At 37.3% G+C, this 22,379-nt stretch overlaps 1 protein-coding gene across 1 annotated transcript in view; it reads right to left on the bottom strand.

Moving 5' to 3' along the window:
- Positions 1-18,731: 18,731 nt before the first annotated feature.
- Positions 18,732-22,379, bottom strand: part of LOC149784055 (uncharacterized) — a 124,872-nt gene continuing 121,224 nt past the window's right edge. Inside the window, exon 25 of the mRNA XM_089932941.1 lies at positions 18,732-22,062. Within this exon, the coding sequence (XP_089789067.1) occupies positions 21,930-22,062 (133 nt within the window). The 3' untranslated portion in view covers positions 18,732-21,929. The remainder of the gene's footprint in view (positions 22,063-22,379) is intronic.

The following is a 22,379-nucleotide window of genomic DNA, read 5'->3' as shown; positions in this document are numbered from 1 at the left end:
GGAGATCGCCTGGCAGCATTTATTGAAGAAAGAATCAAGGAATGGAAGGTAGAAAAAGCAGCGGAGAAGGCGCTGGCTAAGATAGCAGCGGAGCAAGAGCTGGCTAGGATATCAGCGGACAGAGAGATAGAGCTGGCCAGACTGGCTCACACTCTCGAAATGGAGAAGGTCAGGTTAGCGGCTAGGGACACCCATAGGGACGACACCAGTACAAGTTCTGGAGAGACTAGACGACCTTTCATCCAGATAAGCATGCCGCGGTTCAACAAATAGGAAGAATCTATCGACGATTTTCTCGTGCAGTTTGAGAAACTCGCTCACGCTCATAAAATTCCTGAGCAACATTGGGCGATTAATGTCTCAGCTTTTTTGCAAGGTGCAGCTCGTGAAGTCTACCAAGGCTTAGCTGCAGACGATGCTGACGACTATAATGCGCTCAAGAAGGCCCTTCTTTGCCATTATCGGCTGACCACCGAAACGTACCGTAAACTTTTTCGGGACTCGACCCACTCTCAATTTCACACCCGTGTTCGAGGGTTATTTGAGAAGTGGATGAAGATGGCCGAAGTCGAACGATCGTACGACGGGCTACGCGAGGTTATACTCAAGGAACATGTCCTGAGTACTTACCGTCGCGGTCTTCCTAGCAGAGCGAGAGCACAGGATGCTCGAAGAGATCGCTAGCATGGCGGAGCGATACGAGCAGGCACACTCGAAGAGTGGAGGTTCCGGGGGTGCGGACAGACCCCGACCCACTGAATCACGCCGTGTGGTTGAGGTAGAGCCGGCTGTCCGTAACCGTCAGGGCGACGGGAGGGTCGGAGGGGGATCTACAGGTAAGGATGCCAACCATAGACCTGGACAGGCCTCACCCACGAAAGCGGGACTTGCAGGTCGGCGAGGGCCGCCGACGTGTTACAACTGCAAGCGCCCGGGGCATATTGCCAGGGACTGTCCCAAGGGCAGGCAGACCCAGGTGAATGCCGTCGCTAGGAAGGAGCGCGAGCCGGAGGCAAGCTGTAACCCATCAAACCTTGCGTCTGCTACTGTCAACGGAGAAGGTGCCACCATCTTGTATGATACTGGGTGTAGCGTTCCTGCCCTTGTCGACAAGAAGTACATGAAGCCCGAAGATTACACAGGGGAGGTAATCGAAGTTCAGTACGCGAACAGCGCGCATGACTCATTACCAGTGGCTGTCATTGACCTCGATTCACCGTACGTGAAAGGGAAAATTGAAGCTGCGTGCTTGAATGGTTTATCACATGACGTCATACTGGGATGTCGTTATGTGTTGCCACAACCGAACCCCGAAACCTGCACACCGATGCCGGTGAGTGCTGTGGAAACCAGGTCGAAGAGTCGACAGACGAAAGCAAAGCCGATCGAAGTTACATCGATACCGGTGAGTAAAGTTCTTCCGGCTGAGGCAGCTGCAACAGGAAGATGCAACTCTGGCGCAGTTGCACAAACACGCTGCAGCGGGAACGGAGAAAAAAACTCCGAATGGCGTGGTGAAGTTCGCATACAAGAAGGGGATCTTGTATCGCCACGCCAGGAATGGTAACGAACACTTTAAGCAAGTCGTCGTGCCAAAGGAGAAGCGAGGTGAAGTGTTGAAACTCGCGCACGAGAGTCTCATGGGTGGACACATGGGAATTGCCAAGACGCGTGACCGCCTTGTCAAAGAATTCTACTGGCCAGGGGTCCAGGGAGACGTTAAACGATTCTGTCTCTCCTGTGACAAGTGTCAGAGAATGGCACCGAAAACGGATCATCGACCCGTCCCCTTGGGGAGTACACCCCTTATCGATGAACCGTTTAGACGCGTCGCGATGGACTCGATCGGACCGATAAAACCCGCGTCGTCGCACAGAATATCTTAACGGTCGTAGATTACGCTACACGCTATCCGGAGGCCGTCGCTCTGCGTAATATTGATTCGGAAACCGTCGTGGAAGCGCTGTTTGGGATTTGGTCAAGAGTCGGAGTGCCCGACGGGTTCCTGACCGACCAAGGGACACAATTCATGAGTCGCGTGATGGCAGAGGTAAACCGACTGATGTCGATTAAACATCTTACGACTACACCGTATCACCCTCAATGTAACGGGCTGGTCGAACGGTTTAACGGGACATTGAAGAACACGCTCAAGAAGCTGTGCGAAGGCCGCCCTAAACATCGGGATGGATACATTCCTGCAATGCTTTTCGCATATCGGGAAGTACCCCAAGCGAGTTTAGGGTTTTCTCCCTTTGAACTCTTCTACGGGAGGACCGTACGTGGCCCAATCGCCGTACTGAGACAACTATGGACAGACGATCACGCTGTGGAGGAGGTATGCACTACCTACCAGTACGTCGCGGACTTGCGCAACAAACTGGAGGAAGTTTGTTCCCTCGCACAGGAGAACCTCAAGCTAGCGAAGGCGCGTCAGGCGAAAAATTACAACAAGCGCGCAAAACCACGGCAGTTTGAAGTGATGGACAGGGTGTTGTTGCTGCTGCCCCAAGAACTCAACAAGTTGCAAGTTTCCTGGAGGGGTCCATACGTTGTCACCGAGAAGGTCGGAGGTCAAACCTATCGGATACGGCTACCAACGAAGGAGAAATTGTACCATGCCAATCTCCTTAACATATACCGGGAAAGAGAGACCCTCAGCGATTTTGTTATCTTCACGATAATCACCGAGGACACCGAAGGCGATACGGAAGGTGCCAACCCTGTTCCGAGCTGTCCGTTAACGAGGGCTGAGACACCCTCGGACGTGGAGTGCGACCCCATGTTGACTGCGTTACAGCGGGAAGAGATTGAGACGTTGCTGGCCGGGTATTCCGATGTGCTTACGGAAATACCCGGGAGAACGTCACTTGTCGAGTTCGGGTTAAAGCTGGTTGACCACCGGCCAGTCCAACGGAAACCCTACCCCTTTGCCCCACGCAAAACGACAAGTCATAAGGGAGGAGATCGAGCAGATGATTGCCCTTGGAGTAATCGAACCCGCCGACTCTCCGTACAGCCCTCCGGTAGTCCTAGTGCAGAAGAAGGATGGCACCCATCGGTTTTGTGTCGACTACCGGAAGCTGAATCAGGTGACAGAATTTCAAGTCCAAAGGTTACCTGATCCGGAACATATTTTGCTTCTGTCTCGAAAGCGAAATATTTCTCCGAGCTGGATTTGTCCAAAGGCTATTGGCAAATTCCGGTAAGGGAGGAGGATAGGGCAAAGCTCGCTTTTGCTACTCCCGACGGGACCTACCATTGGTTAGTCATGCCGTTCGGGGTACAGAATGCGCCCAGCGTCTTTAGTAGGATGATGCGGAAGCTGTTGGAACCCTTGCGCGATAGGGGTGTCCACAACTTCATGGATGACCTTTTGTTAGCACGTGGGGTAAACACCTCACTCTGTTAGCTGACGTTTTGGAACGGCTACATCAGGCGGGATTGACAGCTCGCCCTTCCAAAAGTCGGAGCTTTACCTCTCTCTATCACTAATTTCACTTCCTACAAAAACGAGTCAGGGTGGGAATTCCTTAGTAATTCGAATAAATATTGGGAGCACCCCACCCCAACGTATAACAGTGAGTCACATAGAACTTCACACCAGCAAAACTCACTTTTATATATATTAATTGTCAAATTTTCATCAGTGAGTCTGTCAAAGAATTTCCGAAGTGTCTCTAAGTGATCTTTCCGAAGTCGTTGTTGATTATGACGTCATCGATGCAAGCATCGCGATTACCTAGTCCAGATTTAATCAAATTCATTAAACGTTGTAGTAGTCACGGTACTAATTCAACTCCCACAGTAAACATATGGAAACACCATCATATTCAAAATTCAATAACTTAAAATTTCTTGGTGCTGATGATCAGACTTCCATGTCTCCATGCACAACTATCCATTGTGCAAGCTTTTGTGTGAACACCATATGACCCGAGGCATTTTTTTATCTACATGTGCATGAAACACATGTTATTGATTCTGCACCAAATGAATGAGGTGCTACTTTCATTATCGTATTCCCAAGTCAAGCGTGTAAAACTATTAAAACTGCATCAATAGAATTGTGTCTATATTTTTTTAAATTACAGATACGATAAGCTCTCAAAAGATATTTTTACTAAAATTTTAATTTTCATTATTAACCAATTATGGACCACCAAACCCGTAAATATTCTATTATTTGTTCACCCATTTCATGACTGGTTCACAGTTCTTACGTATAATTAGTATCGTGTGTCCTGAAAAGTACGAATCAAACCTTTTTATCCCAAAAGGCATCTTTTTATATTGATGAAGTCCATCTCGATTCATGGGTACTTACATTTCCTTTTCCCTTTTCGTCAGCAGAATTTGCTAAATCAATGCAGTCGTCAATTCTTGGCATTAAACGTGTTTTGGTCACCCTATTGCCTTTTTATAGACTGCGCAACTGCGAAAAAATTACCTGGTTTCGGTACAAGAAAACATGGTGAACCACAGCCACCTTTATTCGGTTCTATTGTCCAGCAAAATACTAAATGTCATTTTTCAACCATTTCTGCTTGAGAGGTACATCGCGTGCAGAGGTTGTTTCACAGGCGTGGAATCTACAATTTCAACGTCATGGTAGATTTTGTATTTTTACCAGTTGGAACATCTGAAAACAAGTTCTCACATTCATGTATCACCTGTATTTATTTCTTCTTTTCTTGTTGCTATAGATGTGAAATTTTCTGTTCCAGATAATTCATAATTTCTGCATTCTGAAGATTGGTTATACCAAAGTCGTTACATTCAGATTACATTCCATCGCTTAAATCCTCACGGTGTGGGACAGATACAACTAAACTGATTGCACAAATAACCTGACGATCTCTCTATATATACTGCTTTAACAGATTTGTATGGCAAAGCTGTTTTTGTTTTTGCGTGCCAGGAGTATTGATGATATCATTCAAATCACGCACCTTCTTTTCAACTGTATAAGGACCATTGTAATTAGAAAAGTATTGTGTGGTATGGGCAAGACAGCCATAACTCTATACCCAAGCTGAATACTCCTTTCCTTTGTATTTTTGTCATGCCTTAATATCATTTTTGACTGAGCAGAGTGCCGATTAGTTCTTGCTACTTATCAATCTTTTAACAACTTGTAATTAAAATTAGAAAACTAATCGAGAAGATTCATTTCTACATCTTCATTTAAAAGACGTTTCTCCATTAACCACTTCAATGTTCCACGGACAGTATATCCAATACATAGTTTAAAGAGACTAAACCCTAAAGTTTCTTGAACTGATTCCCTAACAGCGAACAACAGTAAGTAAACACCTTCATTCCAATCTTTTCCAGTATCAAATAATCATATGTTGTGGCTTTCAGGGTGATAGGCAAAACACATGAATTGTTCGATGCCTAATTCATGCATAACTTTCTGGAAAATTCCAGACTTAAAGTTTGACTTTTGATCAGATTGGACAGATTCGGGCATGCCAAATTGAGTAAAAGTCGTTATCAAAGCTTTCACTATTGTTTTAGTTTTAATATTCCTCAAACGAATTGCCTCAGCGAACCTTTGTAGATGCATACATTGTGATCGTTTTCCCGTTCGACGACAAGTGATTGTCGTTTTTTATCCTGACTAAAGAAAATGAGTAGTTAAAAGACGCTCACTGTGATCAATACCTTCTGAATGATCCAAACGAGAAATAAAAATGACCTCATCAAAAGCCTAACCAATAATTTTGTCAGCTAAACTAGTAATTTCATGATCAATATCATTCTCAAGAGCAACAGGCTTTGAAAATTTAACAATTAATATATTTCCTTAGAATACAAAGTGAAAATGCCAAAGGGGAACTTACGGTATTGAGAACTAAATCCCAAATAATCCTAGAATTACTGACACATATCCGTATAATTAAAGTCTGTATAAACTTTAGAAGAAATCGAACTTAAATAAAGGTATATATTTAAAGGTATATATGTAACTGTGGTGGTCCGCATAATGATGATGTACCAACAGAGTTTTCTTGGATCACAACATTACAATACAATAATTAAATCTTTATTTGAAATGTCAAGATGAATTTCAGTCTCTATTTCTAAGCACATATGACCAGTTTTCAAATAAACAAGATTTATATTTTAAAATAAGACGTAACAAGAGACCATGGATAATGGTCAAAAGTGCATTATTCTAGAAGGATCTTAGTTATAATTATGAAGTCCATCACCAGAATTACAATAAAGTATATTATTATGTATATTTGATTTAATTTATATTTTAATTAATTTAATTATTTGTTTGTTAGTTTTAATATTTTTAATTCCAATACATGCTATTGTAATGTTATTTTCTTTTTACTGGATGTGACATTTTCCAGAATTTCGTTTTTCAGACATTCAGTTCAGTTTTTCGTAACACTAATAATGGAAACTTTGTATCTAATGATGACCTAGTTCCTGATCTTGATTCATAAGTTGAAGTAAACAACCTTTATAATTTTTTAAAAATATTCTTTCTTAGAGCAGATTCATGAAGTGAAATCGAGTCCGTACTTGCAGTACGTGACAAATACCATCTAGTAATTATTTTAAACTCTGGTTTTACTAGATGATTAACCCGCATCCGGGCATCTGTTTTGCGCAGTAGCAGATTTAATATTAATGTATTGAAAATATTTTTATTTTTGCCTTAGCACTCGAGAAGTCAAAATGTTTATTTTCTGTGACCAGTTTGAACTGAATTTTTATTTTTTCTTTGAATTATGTGGATTCTAAGAGATTGTTTTCCCCTGGAAACACTTGTGCTCGAAATTAATTCTTGGACAATGACAGTTATCGAAATTTACAAAATTCAAACACTGGAATATTATTTTGTGAGATTCAACAAACAACTGTTGACACATCAGTGCTACACTGACCACAACATACGTCATCGCCCTTCATTTTGGATTTCATCGTGATTCGAACTCAGTTTCATTAGAACATTTTATTAATAAGACTTCTATTTTTTAATTCTTGGATTATTCTTGAATTATTTTTGGATTCGATTCGTAAAACTGTAAGTCATTTTTCTATTTTTACATTGTTCTTCTAGGGAAATAAATTATTTGTTAAATTGTACAAAGTTTGCTGTCTTCACTCTTTTCTTGTTACTGTTTAAAAGAGTCTAAACAAGTAACATTATGACAATCATCACGTAGTCTTGCTTTACAAAATTACAATGTCCCTTGAACGAGGGGTCTGTTCTTGGACATGTTCTCTTCATTCTGTACACTCAATCGCTCTCAAGTGTCATAGATCATCATCCAGTGTCTCATCAACTGTACGCTGACGACACGCAAATATACAAAACTAGCCACCCAACTGAAGTTGATGCTACCATCCAAGGTGTAGAGAGGTGCATTTCTCATGTGAAATCATGGATGACTTGTAACAAGCTGCAGATGAATGATGATAAAACTGAGGCCATTCTGATCACAACACAAAGACTTTCTCATTCACATCCTTTACGCCAACATTAAATTCACACAATCAGTACGAAACCTAGGTGTTACTCTGGACAGTACTCTCACATTGACCCAACATGTCATGAACATATGCAAGGCTGCATATCTTGAGCTGAGACGCATCAGCTCAATTCGCAAATATCTTTCAGTTGATGCCACTAAAACACTTGTGTGTGCATTAGTACTTTCAAGACTGGACTATTGTAACTCAATTCATACTTAGAATACCTCGATCACAGCACACATCCCTGCTGGCTCTGTACCCTACACTTGATATCCATTCGATCCAGAATCAAACACAAAATTTGTTCTCTGTGCTACATCTCACTGTCGGACTCTAGTCCAACATACCTATCTGACCTCACTCTTGTGTACACACCAGCAAGATACTTACGCTCCTCTTCTGACAATCGTATACTCATTATTCCAAGTATGAAAACAAAGTCATATGGACAGCGTTCTTTTACATACCAGGGCCCAGTGACGTGGAATGAATTGCTCACTGAACTTAGACACAAAGACACCGTGATCACATTCAAGAGGGCTCTCAAAACTCACTTATTTCGACAGCAAGAACAAACTTAAAGACCGAATAATGTTTTCTACCTGAAATATTCTCAGCATGTTTTTAATTTTTTTTTAAATGTTTTTTTTTTAATTTTTAAAAAAAATGTTTTTCTAATTTCATGTTTGTTTTTGTAATAATATTATTATGTTTCTTATCTTATAGGTGTTGTCTAAAGTTGTAAAGCGCTTAGAGCTTCTAAAGATAAGGCGCTATATAAGGTCCACACTATTATTATTATTATTATTATTATTATTATAATCCTCACTCTGAACGTGTTTACCTAAACTATCATTGATTTAGGACAACGGCAACTACTAGATACAATGTTTCCTTACCGACAGCATATAATGAAATAAAAAGAAAATTAAAGACAATTTTTAAACAAATCCGTGCAAATTAAATATACATAACAAATTTGATTCTTCCTATTATATAAACCCCATAGGTAAACGTTTTTTTTTAATGTGCATGTGTATGGCAGACACATAAAATTAAGAAAACCATTAGTCTTACTATTAAAATACGTGCATTTATTCAGTTATCTACATCTATAATATATAAATGTGTGAACATTTCTTGCAAAGCAACATTCTTTCTTATCATTTGTAGGCTTTTCATAAGTGTCGAATTTTATCATTACATGTGCTTAGAATTCCACCCTAATTAGTGCAGTGCAAACTTGTTTCCCAATTCTGTTAATACATATCAATGTATAAAATTGATGATCGGGATAAGTATCAAACCATTAATTAACTTAGAGCGTGATGATGGTGAATAAAAAATAAAGCACTCAATAGCTAGTTAATGAATTTAATTTTACTTCATTATGTATTTCATAAATTTCAATCTATGTATTATTGTTCACAATAAAATATTTCTTTTAATTTTGATATAACTGATCTACAGCCAAAATGCTTCCAAACTAAATGTAGTCAGACGTTATTTATTCTTGCTCACTGAGAACGAAAATAATGCTTAAATGTGTTGATTGGCTCTAGTTTTAAGGATACGATACTGGGTATACGACCCTTGACTAAGGAATAGCGGACGATAAGTGAGTTATCAAGGAAAGGACTCTCAATTTAAACCAGAAATGACTAAAATGCGTTCTTGACAGGACATTACTTGCTTTTTATTCAAAACAATGAATGATGAAATCCGAAGATGGCATTGCGTCAGACACGATACGAATCGCATCATGTTATTCCTAGAAGTCATGGATGATGCAGTCATAAGTAAGCTTACATCACTCTGCTAAACAAATTGCCCAATATCAACCCTAGAAATCATAAGGTGTCGTACTCTCTTATTTATCAGTGATCGATTTTGGAAAGGGACACAGTTCTGTTTAGCCAAAGTGAGAAGTGATCTCTCGTACATCACAAAAGCGCAGTATAACCACTAAGAAAACCTGTCACCTTAATTTACGCTGGAACACTTGTGCGAAAAATCTATGTCAGTGGTTGAACAGGAAAAGGAAATCTATGACTTTTGCAGTGCCAATGATTCGGAGAGATATAACAGATGATATTAGCAATTGTTACTTCTTATTGGGGTCTCCAGTTGGGAAAGGTGTGTCAAAGAAGAAACGTGGACTGTGCATTATCTAAACATTCCATCAGCTATACACGCAGTATCCCACGGAGAAGGATTGCCAATACCTGATGCGACTGAATCATTCTCACTTGAATCAGGCGAGTAAGAGGAGGAGGATGAAATTTCTAGTCCTGAACCATCAATGTCACATGATCCATATTTTTTCCATCCTCCTCCTTTGAACCACATCTCATAACATAAGGTGAATTGAATGACCGTATCATGGATTTGGAACAATCCAGGTGTAGCGCAGAGCTGTTGGGATCCTGACTGCAGCAGTGGAAACTCTGTTTTGCTGCATAATGGCAATATTTTGCCATCAATTCCAGTTGCGCATGCAGTCCATATAAAGGAAACCTATGAAAACATGAAACAACTTTTGATGTGCATAGACTATGACGAACATTAGTGGCAGCTTTGTGGCGATTTGAAGGTTATTGCTCTCTTGATTGGTCTACAGACAGGATTCGCAAGGTATTGCTGTTTTCTCTCTGAATCGGATAGTCGTGCGAGAGATTCATACTACATTAAGAGACATTGGCCACTGCGACAGTCATTGGAGCCTGGAGGAAATGTTTTCAGCATCCACCACTTGTTGAATCAAGGCAAATGTTGTATCCAACCCTTGCACATCAAGCTGGGCCATGAACAAAACATAAGCAGCTTTCAAGTATCTCCATGGAATCTTTCCACGGTTAAGTGATGCTAAGATAAAGGAAAGTGTCTTTGTTGGTCCTTCGATTCGTGTACTTCATCGAGGTGATGCATTTAACCGAGCACTGAGTGGCAAGAAAAATACGACATGGAAAGCCTTTCCATTAGAGGGAAAAACTATCTCGTATAAGGCAGATAATTACTTGGAGTTGGTTGAAAACCTCCAAAAGCCTCGGTTGCAACATGTCACCAAAGATACATTTTGCACTCTCATCGAGACTTGCTCCACTGATCCGCGGAGCAGTGATCGACGAGCACAGTGAGCGATTTGACCAGGTCCTTTCACACTGGAGAAACGCCATGATATCAAATGGAGCCCATCATTGGTTGCAGACAATGACAAGACATTCATTTAATGAATACAAGAGACAAGCCAAGGAGCGGAGTAAACACTGAATAAGGACTAATCTTTGTAGTTATATATACATAATAGTTTTAGCATTTTGTTTAATAATACATTTTACTTATGTAGCCCATTTGCTGTTTCTTAAAGTGCTACATAAACAGGACAAGTAAAATATTATGTTAAGTAACCATAAACACATGAAAAGACCTATGTTTACAGCTTATGATTAAAACTATTCTGTCTACACAATATACATAGACGTAAAATGGAAAAACCTAAATATCTTGGAACTCGTAGGCAATAAGTTGTTTCAACTGTTTTATTTAATTCAGCCCTTCAAACTCCATAATAAAAAGAACATTTTATATCTCAAGCGGACAAAGTCGAAAAATTATAGATAAGTGTATCCTGTATTTAAATTCCTACTGACAAAATAGTATATGGACTCTTCGTACGAAGCTATAATATAAGGTGAAGATTTAGCGGCACGAGTCTCATGAAAATGTTACAAAACACCTGTTTATTCAAAGCTGACAAAACTTATGATAAACGGAACTATGTTTGGTTTTCATACCAATCCAATGAAGAAAGTATTATTTAAATATATGACATTCATTTATATGGGAAATGAATTAGCGGTTCGAATCATTGAGGCATTTCACTGTGTTGTAAGATTTAATGTTGATCAGAGTGTTGTGAACTTCTGATGTTACGACTCTAGGTTTTAAATTTTGTAACAAAAACGAAAGTAAGCTGAAACCAACAATTTTAAGTAATGTTTTGTATTTCTCTACAGTGCAAAAGAAAAATTCAAAATATATTTACAACCTTGCACGTTAAATTCCAAACAAGCCTAAATATCATATCACAGGTCCAGAAATATAGACAAATCCTGATAAAAGACAACCATGCAATCCATAATGTCTTTGACTATGTGCACACAATTTCAAACTAATATATTAATCCAAATGTCAAAGACCACTTTAGTAATCCCAATGAATATTTTAACTAAATAATTCTTCTCGAATTATATGTCAATAACACAAGTGAAAATTCAGATCGTGGATTCCCCCTGGCCAATAATAAGTTATTTATCAAATCCCTATTTATACAAGTTACACTTTTCCATGATATGAATCATTTCAATGGGAAATTCCAATCTAATTGTAAATACGAGTCTAGAATGTTACGAACTCAGTGCTATGCAAACATTCTATTTACAATTTATAAAGTCCAGTAAACAATTAAATATACATAACAATGGGAACCATGGGAACAGTGGCAATTCAATTAATTGAATTAAAGATCGGAAGAGAGAACTAGAGAGATTGAACAACGTGTGCTTAGGGACAGAGGTTTTGTACAAAGGTACCGAATTAGCGATAGTTTTGAACAACTCAGACCTATACAAATATATCCATCAATCAAAGCAATTCCTTTCTGCATCCATTCGTATATAAGTAAAATATGTTCATACACAGAGTCAAATCATTCATATTTGTAAATAAACATACATACATGTTACTGGAAGACATCGACATTGTAAGAACACATATAGTTGCTGGAAAATACCATTATAAACAATACACGCGAAGCTACCGGCCTATCTAAGTGCATTCCTATATATATATATATATATATATATATATATATATATATATATATATATATATATATATATATATATATATATATATATATATTTACCGATTTGCACTAATGACAGCATGTATGGTGTGTGTGCCATCGAATATATACATTAGTTTTAAGCTTTATTATAATAAATGTATGTTCGATGGGAAATGAACTAAGTGTCCAGTTGCTGGTGATGCTCACGTTTTCCGATCAATAAGCGTCCAGCAGCAGGGAGGGAGAACGGAGGACTTTTAATACGGTATATTTATGAAAACTAAGGCTTATACGAAAATGAAGAAGAAAAAGAAAGAAGAAAAAACCAACGCCGATAACGTGAAACCAAAGCCTCTAAGTTTCCGAGAGTCAGTCTCTCTTACGGCTTAGTTGTTTTTGTTACTTTTTTTGCGTCAGTGTTTTTTCATGTATACACAGCGTTTACCCACCGTGATACATATCTGTGGCAGCGCCCTCTCTGCTGCTATCAATTAATTATTTTTATCAAGATCAATTCGATATCGCGTCCGTGGATCATGCAATTTTATTGTTATGAAACCATACGCGGTTAACTCCACTTTGCTAAATAAATTTTTAAACCGATTATAATCCATATCACCGCGGCACCAAGTCTGATAAATATTTCTTATCGTATTCTTATTAACTCCGTTAAACACAGCAAAAACATTACAGTTATCCCTGATCACTTTAGGCATTTCTGTATACCGCTGAGTACATAAAATCACATCGGTGTTTTTATTTCTTCCTCGGAAAAATATTCCAGCAGGATTTAATTGTTTGTCCAATATCACATCATCGCACAGGACTAAATTGTTGAAGTCGTCAATATCAGTAATAAAATCGCGCTCGTTGAAGTCTTTAAGTATATTGTAACATCGTTGATCATCGGCTGACGGAGATATCAAATACAACTAATCCCATTTCATCCACTTCATTATCAAATTAAGTAGAAATTGTGTTTTACCAGAGCAAGACGGTCTTATAATAATCATTCGAATATAATTTAGCAACACTGGATAATGCTTGACCGGTTCGCGCTTTTTTGTTGCCGAGAAATCATTGACAGCCATGTTATAAAAATATAATAAATAATATGGATTTATATTGTGTGAAATGCAGGGCGCGTACTCCCACAACAACTATAAAAACAAAAAACAAACGACAAGCATTTACACGTAAGTGTGAACGATGTGGTAAATTTTTAAAAATGTATTCCTGATCCAAACAGTATTTTCAAAAAATGGGAGGTGATATTGCCGCCAAGTTAACAAAGTTACCAGGAGCTCCATGGATGAAATACCCAGGAGAAAAACATCTTCCAGGATATAACTATTGAGGTCCTGGTACTCGACTTGATATAAATTCCATAAAAAATAAATCTTTTAAAGAATCATTAGCTAATTGGTTGGTGAGATCTGCGATGAAAGGTAATTTTGTACTAGGAGCCGGCAATCAACCGACTATTATTATAATGGAGACGATTTATTATAGCCCAAGAGGATATTGAAACGGTAGAGCAGTGATTAGTAAACTCGCCGGAGCAGCAGGTGTCGATTGTTCGACTGCTGAAAAATGGTTAGCACGACAGGCAATATGGCAACTTTAACTACCATCACCTACACAATTCATCATGCAAATTTCAATGTTAGCGTGACAAATGAAGTTCATCAGGTTGATATTTTATGTTTACCACATGATGCTATTAAAATTGGAAGACGTCAATTAGCATACAAATACGCGCTAACTGTCGTTGATGTTGCAAGTAGATACAAGGAAACAGAGCCGCTATCAACAAAGACAGCAATTGCAATAGCTTCTGCGTTTGAACAAATTTATCGACGTGGTAGTCTACGATGGTCACACTGCTACAAGTTGATCCTGGCAGAGAATTTCAGGGTGCAGTAACATCGTTGATGAAGCAACACTACGACGAGGACATACTGTAATTCATCGTGATCAGGCAATTGTTGAACGATTTAATAGAACACTTGCTGATCGGTTATTTATATATCAATACACGAAAAAGATAATTCAAGACAAAAGATCTGGTGAATGGGTTGCAAGATTACCAAGTGTGATAGCTGTATTAAATAATGAAGTAACACGAACAATCAATATGAAACCTATTAATGCAATCACAAAAAACATATACAAGTACAACGACGTGATTTTTCAGCACAACCAGTGCTGGGTAATGTTACTCTACGATATTTATATGAACCTGCTGAAAAAGACCGACTGATCCTATCTGGAGTATTACCACACACAAAATTTCCAGCGTGGTTGCATCTACTGGTAGGCCCGCAAATCTACAGATTAGATTCAACTTCTCTTCAACGTGGATTTACGCGTGAACAATTACAAGTAATTCCTACGGATACACAATTACCACCATGATCACTTAACTAGCACCTCTACGCCGGTTACACTCAAGACAGGTCCGTATCACACTTTCCCGTGTATGACCAAGACTACTATCTTTTCTATCTACGGTAAATTGTTTTGGATCATTACTCGAGTACTGCCACAACATTACTGTATTACAGCTCGAACGATGATTATTCTGCTGCTTCTTCAATGCTATGACAAATTCAACATCTAGAATCAAATTCTCGTTTGTTTTGTTTTGTCACTTTGTTTATAACCAGCTATTTGTTTTTAAAACTATATCAGTATCAATAACATCCTTGATGGTTTCTGTAGTGTCTATATAATTCTGATATATTCTTCTGACTCGAGACACTGCGAGATAAACTACGTTTGCACATTCGACATGATCATCGACGATCCAAACAACTGTATCAAAAATAGTTAACCCCTGAGATGAGTGAACTGTCATTGCGTATCCCAGTGTCCACGGTAATTTATCAGCGCGTAGCATATCCTCAGCAACACTGACCTCAAATGCGACAGCTTCATTTAGTACGAGATCCTGTTTCTCAGTCTGTCCTGGTATTTCAATGTCGATATTCTGTCATCGTGTATCAGCTGGTCTATAAAACAATGGTACACGTACATCTGAAAACTTTTCTTTATGCAACTGAAATTACCGCTGTTGAAATGTATCATGAACTATCTTTCTATTTGCCACTATTAAATCATTTGGTGTCATTTGCAGCAAATCGTTCATATAAGTTTCTGAAATTATTTTAAGTATTATTTCACACTGAATTATATTTGGTTGTAGTCCGATTAATTTCTTAAACTCCTTTAATTCTACATCAAGAGATCTATGATAATCAGTTATCTCCTCGTAATAATCTACTAAATTATGATTTCTATGGGCAAGTACAACAAAGGGACTATAATTGTGCAAATTGCATGTATGTTATGCAAGGTGAATAACGAGTAAAAGTACTGTATCCAGTACACATAGAAAGCATTTATAATAAACTTTCAAAGTGATCATAAAATGTGAGAGTACACTGGCCAATTACTCGTTTTCCATATACAAGCTGTTTTCCTTTTATGAATTGAATATATGTCTTAGAAGTTAATATTTAACGATGATAGCTTTTGGTGTAATATACACAGAAAAATAGCTGTGATTTTAACGAGCAACAAAATTCAGAAAGGTAGTTTCGTAGTGCATGCCTGCTACTGGCAGATAGTTGATTTCAAAATCCAGATTTGTTTACAAACAGTCGATGTTCAGTGCAGGTGAAAAAGATATCAGAGCATAACAGTATGTCCTCTCTACAGATGGGTATGCTAACTCCTACCACCTTTCGTATGATTTTAACTTTCCAACTTTGCTTGTTTTTCTTTAAAATGTCTTCTATTATAGTGGAGTCCTTATTTTCATTCCCCAAATGGTGTATTTTGTCCTTTGATATGGCTGATTTATTTTAATGCGTGCGGTTGTGTGCGAGTGTGTGTGTGTGTGTTTTGCCTGAAACTATTGACAATCACCTTATTCAGATCTTATCGACATGTTAAGAATTTCAAATAATAATTGATCTTTTTTATGTTACGTCTTTAGGCTCGAATAAACAGTAACATAAGAAAGAGTGAAAACAACAAGCTTTGAAAAATAGAATAATTTATTTTCCTGGAAAAGTGCTGTAAAATTGAAAAATAATGAATTTAAGGTTTTAAGAATCAAATCCAAAAATACTCCAAGAATAATCCACGAATAAAATTTTTGAAGTCCTAATAACAAAATGTTCTAATGATTTCAAGTTCGAGTTCCGACGAAGAATCCAAGACAGAAGAAGATGACGTATGTTGTAATCTGTAGTGTTGAAGTCTACAGTTCCTTGTAGAAACAAGAAATATCACTCCGGTTTTGGAAATATGAATAGCGTAGAGATGTAATAGTCTCTAACTAAAAAGAAGTTTTAGTCTATGTGCTCAAAGGAGGTAACTTAGTTTGTGGCAAAGTACTTAAAATAGAGCCAATATAGCATTATTCTGGATGAAATATGTTTCTTTTAGCTGGTTTGAATGATTAATACATTTCATTCTGGGTCGCTTTATCTACGTAATCGGGCCATAGAGAGCGAACACGGTCCCGGGGGTAAGAAACACCCGGGCCTATCCTAGTTCTTGTTTAAACAAAATTTTTCTTATATAAAATTAAAAAGTGTCGTTTGAGCATGGCCTCTTACGGGCCTGGGCCCCGGGGATAAATTCACCGGTTGTCACCTCCCCCACCCCTTGTCGGCTCTGTACGTAATTAATAGGCAACTGCTATATAGTCGAACGAGTCAGTAGCAAACACTATGTTTTGATTCTAACTTTCACTCACACATACTGCCTCTGATATAATAAGCCAGGAAAGTATATTATATTGTGTCCTTTGACAATCACTATTATACCAACTCTGTAGGTTGTCTCTGGCAAATCGATGATGTCAAAATCAGAAGAACCTTTTAAACTTTTAATCGGTACGTCTAGTTTTAGAGGTTCTATTGCATTATTTATATTGCAATGTACTCAATTATCGCTTGATAATTCTTTTTGTGCAATGAAAAAATGACATAAATGTTAATTAAATGTGTTTCCGCCTGTGATATCTATTACTATGCAATGGCACCAAGTGTGAGAAATCTTTTATTTTTATATAGTAATGTTGTATATCATTATATTAATTGGGTCCGTTTTTAACATGCCAGCATGCCGTTCTTTTATATCTCAGTTATTCTTACTGAATTGATAGTTTGTTAGTCGCGCTACTGTTTACGTTGCCTATGGGACGTTTCAATCATGCAAGGGATTCCACATTTTATGTATTTCCTTTCAATCGGTCATACATAATTATTTTTTTCGGTCTCTGGTGTTTGTATTTGACAGTGTGCAACTTTATCACCGGAGCATAGAAATAGCAGTCATTAACCAACTTTGTTTTCATTTAAACGGTCTTGTTTCGGTTTATAACCCATTCATTCAAATATATATACTAAATATTTCTCCTGGTGGTTGATAATATTTTATGCGCAATGCGAAATAGCGAATTCTGTCAAACATCTGTCTGGTACTTTCGTTTATTTCCTGACATAATTTGAACGCATATTGCCTACTTAATGTTAGTTACATTATCTATTTCACGTTTGCTTAGTACCACGACAGGGGGCCCAGAGTGGCCAAATGGTCTAAAGCGCTCACCGTTCTGGATCACTCCCATCTCACCTCTGTCTGTGTGGGTTCGAGTCCAAGGCTCGGCTAGCGTGGGTATGTGGGAAAGCCTGTCAGTAGCTTCTCGTGGGTCGGTGGTTCTTCTCTGGGTTTTCCAGGGTTCTTCCTCCAAGTTATACTGGCCGCCATGTATAGCCTATCTTGTACTGAAAAATGGCGTTAAACCCTAGAACAACAACAAGTACCACGACTATATATTTAAAAGTTGTGTTCACTACTACAAAAATTCTAAACGCATGGCTCTTTATCCAGGGTAGGTCTCTTCCTAAATGAAATCTTTAAGGTTTGCTATACTTTTAATAGCTACCTTCGATATCTTTTGAATAGAAGACCTCCTTCAAATTTATTCAGTGTCATTTAAGTTCTCATGCAAATCTTGTGCTGCCACCTTAAATGTATACTACTTACCATTTCTGTACAAAGGATCTCTAATTCTTTTTGCTATGATATTATTAAAATTATATCAATTATTTTCTAGCTGGAATGCATACTACCAGAGACATTTCTTACTGCAAATCTCGAATGTTTTCTATTTTATGCAAATATTAAAAATCTTCACAAAACGTGTATTGATATAGTGAGGTATCCTACGGGCCAGGAACATGTCCCCCGGCATGTAGAGAAGTAATAATCGCATTCAAATATGCTTCCATGGGGTCGAGTGTGATTGCGTTCCCATTACTCTTTCAGGAAGTGGCTAAAAAAAGAGTCCAAGAGGAAACAGAGCTAGATATATTTAATGAAAGCAAATTAAGACATGCAATCAATTCAACAATATTTTCTTACTTACTGTTCTTTGTTCCTAATTCCATAACTGATAGATGCCTGAAGCAAACGTTCTCAATGGCAATGACAAACAGATATTGTGCCATTCATTTACGTTGCACCGTACCAAGCATGACTTACAACAATGGTCAACAAGGAAGATGATGTAAGTACTTTAGACCTCATACATATCAGATTTGCTGCATAGAAATATATTGTAATGGACATAAATAATAATAAAAATTCAAAAGTTGAAACAAAATGCACACATTTTATTTCCTTGGGTTAAATGGGGCAGAACTTATTTATCTTAATACATTTTAGATCATCAGATCCGACAACTTAGGCCCTATCGAAAATTTACAATTAATTCAGAAACGAAACAATTTCGAGATTTTCAGACTTTTCAACATTAACTAATTAGACATAAGTAATATATTTTCTATAAAACGTCTACCCGAGTCTCCATTTTGAATTCAAACTTTTTATGCACTTAAGTTCTCGTTCTTACAAACTTCAAATGAACAATAATCAGCCTATATTTATAATTTTTCTTTGTTCTGTATGTCACGTGCTTTACCAGTTATGCCACAAGAGATGCAAGCATATGGTGCGAAACATGCCGAAAATGTCGATCTGAAAATCTCACTAGCTGAGTCCAGGAAAATCGGTCCAGTTACTAGAACAATACACAACTGGTCATATATGCTTTACCTGTATAGTAACAATTGTTGTTGAATTCGATATACTCACAGCAATACTAATGTGATGGTGAATTTCCTTTCGGTGTACATTTTCTACATAATATTCACCTCAATTCGAGACTGTGTAGAATGCAAAGATTTTAGTGCGATAGAAACAGAGCTAATCAGAAAAGAACGCAGATATCTGAATTGGTAATAGAACGTTATCCAAGGCAGTTCATAAAATTGAAATCGCATTTTGTCATAAAGAAAGAAAATCATCATATGTACAACATTGAAGTTTACTTGTCAATAGACTGAATAAATACTAAACGAAATAATTACATATAATATATAAAAGGTTTTTAAATGTATTCAACGTGAAATGGTCTGCATGATTCAGATTATATTACTCACATCGTGATAAATTGGATGTCTTTCTTGTCACATTGAGTTGTATATGTATGTATCAGGGTTTTAAATAATATCTTTATGTTTGTTGTAGTACCTTTACATCTCAGGAATTGGGGATATCAGGTTACTGCTCCATGAAACGCGTGATATATGTTAAGTATACAGCAAAGTGTTTAAATTTTACAATACCTGCAAAGTAGCTACTTGACAAGAATTGAAAGTGTTTGATGTTTCAATAGTTGTGCCCTCCGACAGCTTTAGTATGGTCTAAAGAAAGAGCACCAGGGACAATCTACGAAATTTTAATCTGTTACTTGATAGTTGAAAGAAGCAGATGTAAAAAGTGAAAGAATTTCATATATATGTTATAGCTACATTGCACTAATTAGTAAGTTCAATTGTGTTTTTACCATAAGGACTCTATTTAACACTTCAAGTGATCTTTAATTCAGCCTAATCAATTTCAATATTGCAAAGGCAATGTACTCTGGAAACGAGATGCTCGAAGTGCAAAATATTTATTAAGGCTCGTTATTTTTGACTGAAAAGCAGATATATTAATATGGTTTTATTATGTAACATTTTACACTGCCACTGTAAAACGACCTAGGTCTGTCTTTGTGAATACTGTTTTCATTATATGTTTCAAGCATACAAAACTCACTTGGCCTTGCGAAGGTTGAAACGAGTCGTATACCAAGCACATATTGGATATCGATTACGGGCAACGTTTGCTCCCAGATCTGTTCAATACAACTTAAACATGTAAAAAGGACACAAAACCAGTTACAGGAAATCAAAATTAACATTGCACATGATGGGTGTATGGTTGTTGTTATCGAATTTAAGTCTTTAAGTACAACATCCTGTGAAGGATTTGTATCCTATTAAATATAGTCGGCAAATTGCGACAGGAATCCACTATATGTCACTTTAAAGGTGAGGCAGCTCTGGACTACATGTTTTGCAAGCAACGCAAAATTTAATCAGTCATTCAAGCAAGTCATAATTCCTACTGTTTTGCTTATAGACGTGTAGTTTCGTTTAATACTTTTAATAAATGTTATAATTTAAAACGGCATGAAATGCTTTCAGAAAATATTAGGCAGCATTCTGATAGGTACAGTTTTAATCGTTTTTGTTTTATTCTATCATTTTGATTGTTAGATGTATTCTCTACTAAAATTAGCCCTGAATATATAAATATAAATATGTCCTGTTTATGCTCTTTAAGGATGGCAGGAAGGACGACTTCACCGTGCTTGCTAGATTGCATGATAAAGCTCCAAATAGAGTTAGATCTCTTTGATCCTGAACATTCACGTGAAGTAGCATTCATATTATTGAGGTGTTAAGTGTCTGACTCGTTCATATGACTAGGTACAAGGCTGAAAACTTATTTTGACTCATTCATATGATTAGCTACAAGGCTGAAAACTTATTTTTACTCATTCATATGATTAGGTACAAGACTGAAAACTTATTTTGACTCATTCATATGATTAGCTACAAGGCTGAAACCTTATTTTGACTCATTCATATGATTAGGTACAATGCTGAAAACTTGTTTTGATTCATTCATATGATTACTGATACTTATATGTCGAGTTAAATGTATTAGTAGTACATAATACAATTTATCAACGTTTGCAGTACCTTAAAGTATGTTTTCTATGATGGTAACCTAGAAAATGTACTGGTATAGTACCTAAATTGTTTGAACTGTTTAAATGGAACTACTTGTATATCATAATCTGTTTTATTATTCATTGTTCACAATACCTAATATTTGCACAGAATGCATCCATCGATTACAGGATCACAAAATAATACAAAGGTTGTATGATACACTTGATATTACTGTACCAACCTAACGTACAGATACCTAGGTAATAAAATAGTCTCAGAATTTATATTTAAGCTAATATTTGAAATGAACATAAGATTGCAAGCATACAAATATCCCATTGGTATTAAATATAACCTTAATGAAAAATCAACTTGTTAAGCATCGTATTAACTAGAAAATAATGGTACTGAAAATGACTTGATATTCATTAGCGTTTATAGTAGTAGAAGTCATCTCCGGCAGGCTGGGTGAACAACTGTCCAAGCTCCTCCTTCATTTCAGTGAATGTTGGTCTTTTGTCTGGGGATTTAGTCCAGGTTCTCTGCATCAAACCATACCACCTATCAGGAAAGAAAAGAATATCTGATATCTGCAATGATGGCTGAGAATGATTAACACCTTGTTCACAACAAAATAACTTCTTCATTGGAACATGTACCTTGGCTTGTAGTTGAAAGCGTATATTATAAAGGAAGGGATCGATATACCAGAATAATTAAATGTATAAAACAATTTAGTACAGAATATATGACAGTTTCACATGAATAAGAATCAATCATATAGTAAGTAATAAAATGGCAATTAATAAAAACTAATTAATATTTTGGATGCTTCATTAACGTAATCCTCTCTCTCTCTCTCTCCCACACATACACAC

Source organism: Sinohyriopsis cumingii, chromosome 14 (genome assembly GCF_028554795.1).
Source record: "Sinohyriopsis cumingii isolate HCF-2022 chromosome 14, ASM2855479v2, whole genome shotgun sequence".
Taxonomy (NCBI): domain Eukaryota; kingdom Metazoa; phylum Mollusca; class Bivalvia; order Unionida; family Unionidae; genus Sinohyriopsis; species Sinohyriopsis cumingii.
This window is presented reverse-complemented; position numbering and strand designations above follow the sequence as displayed.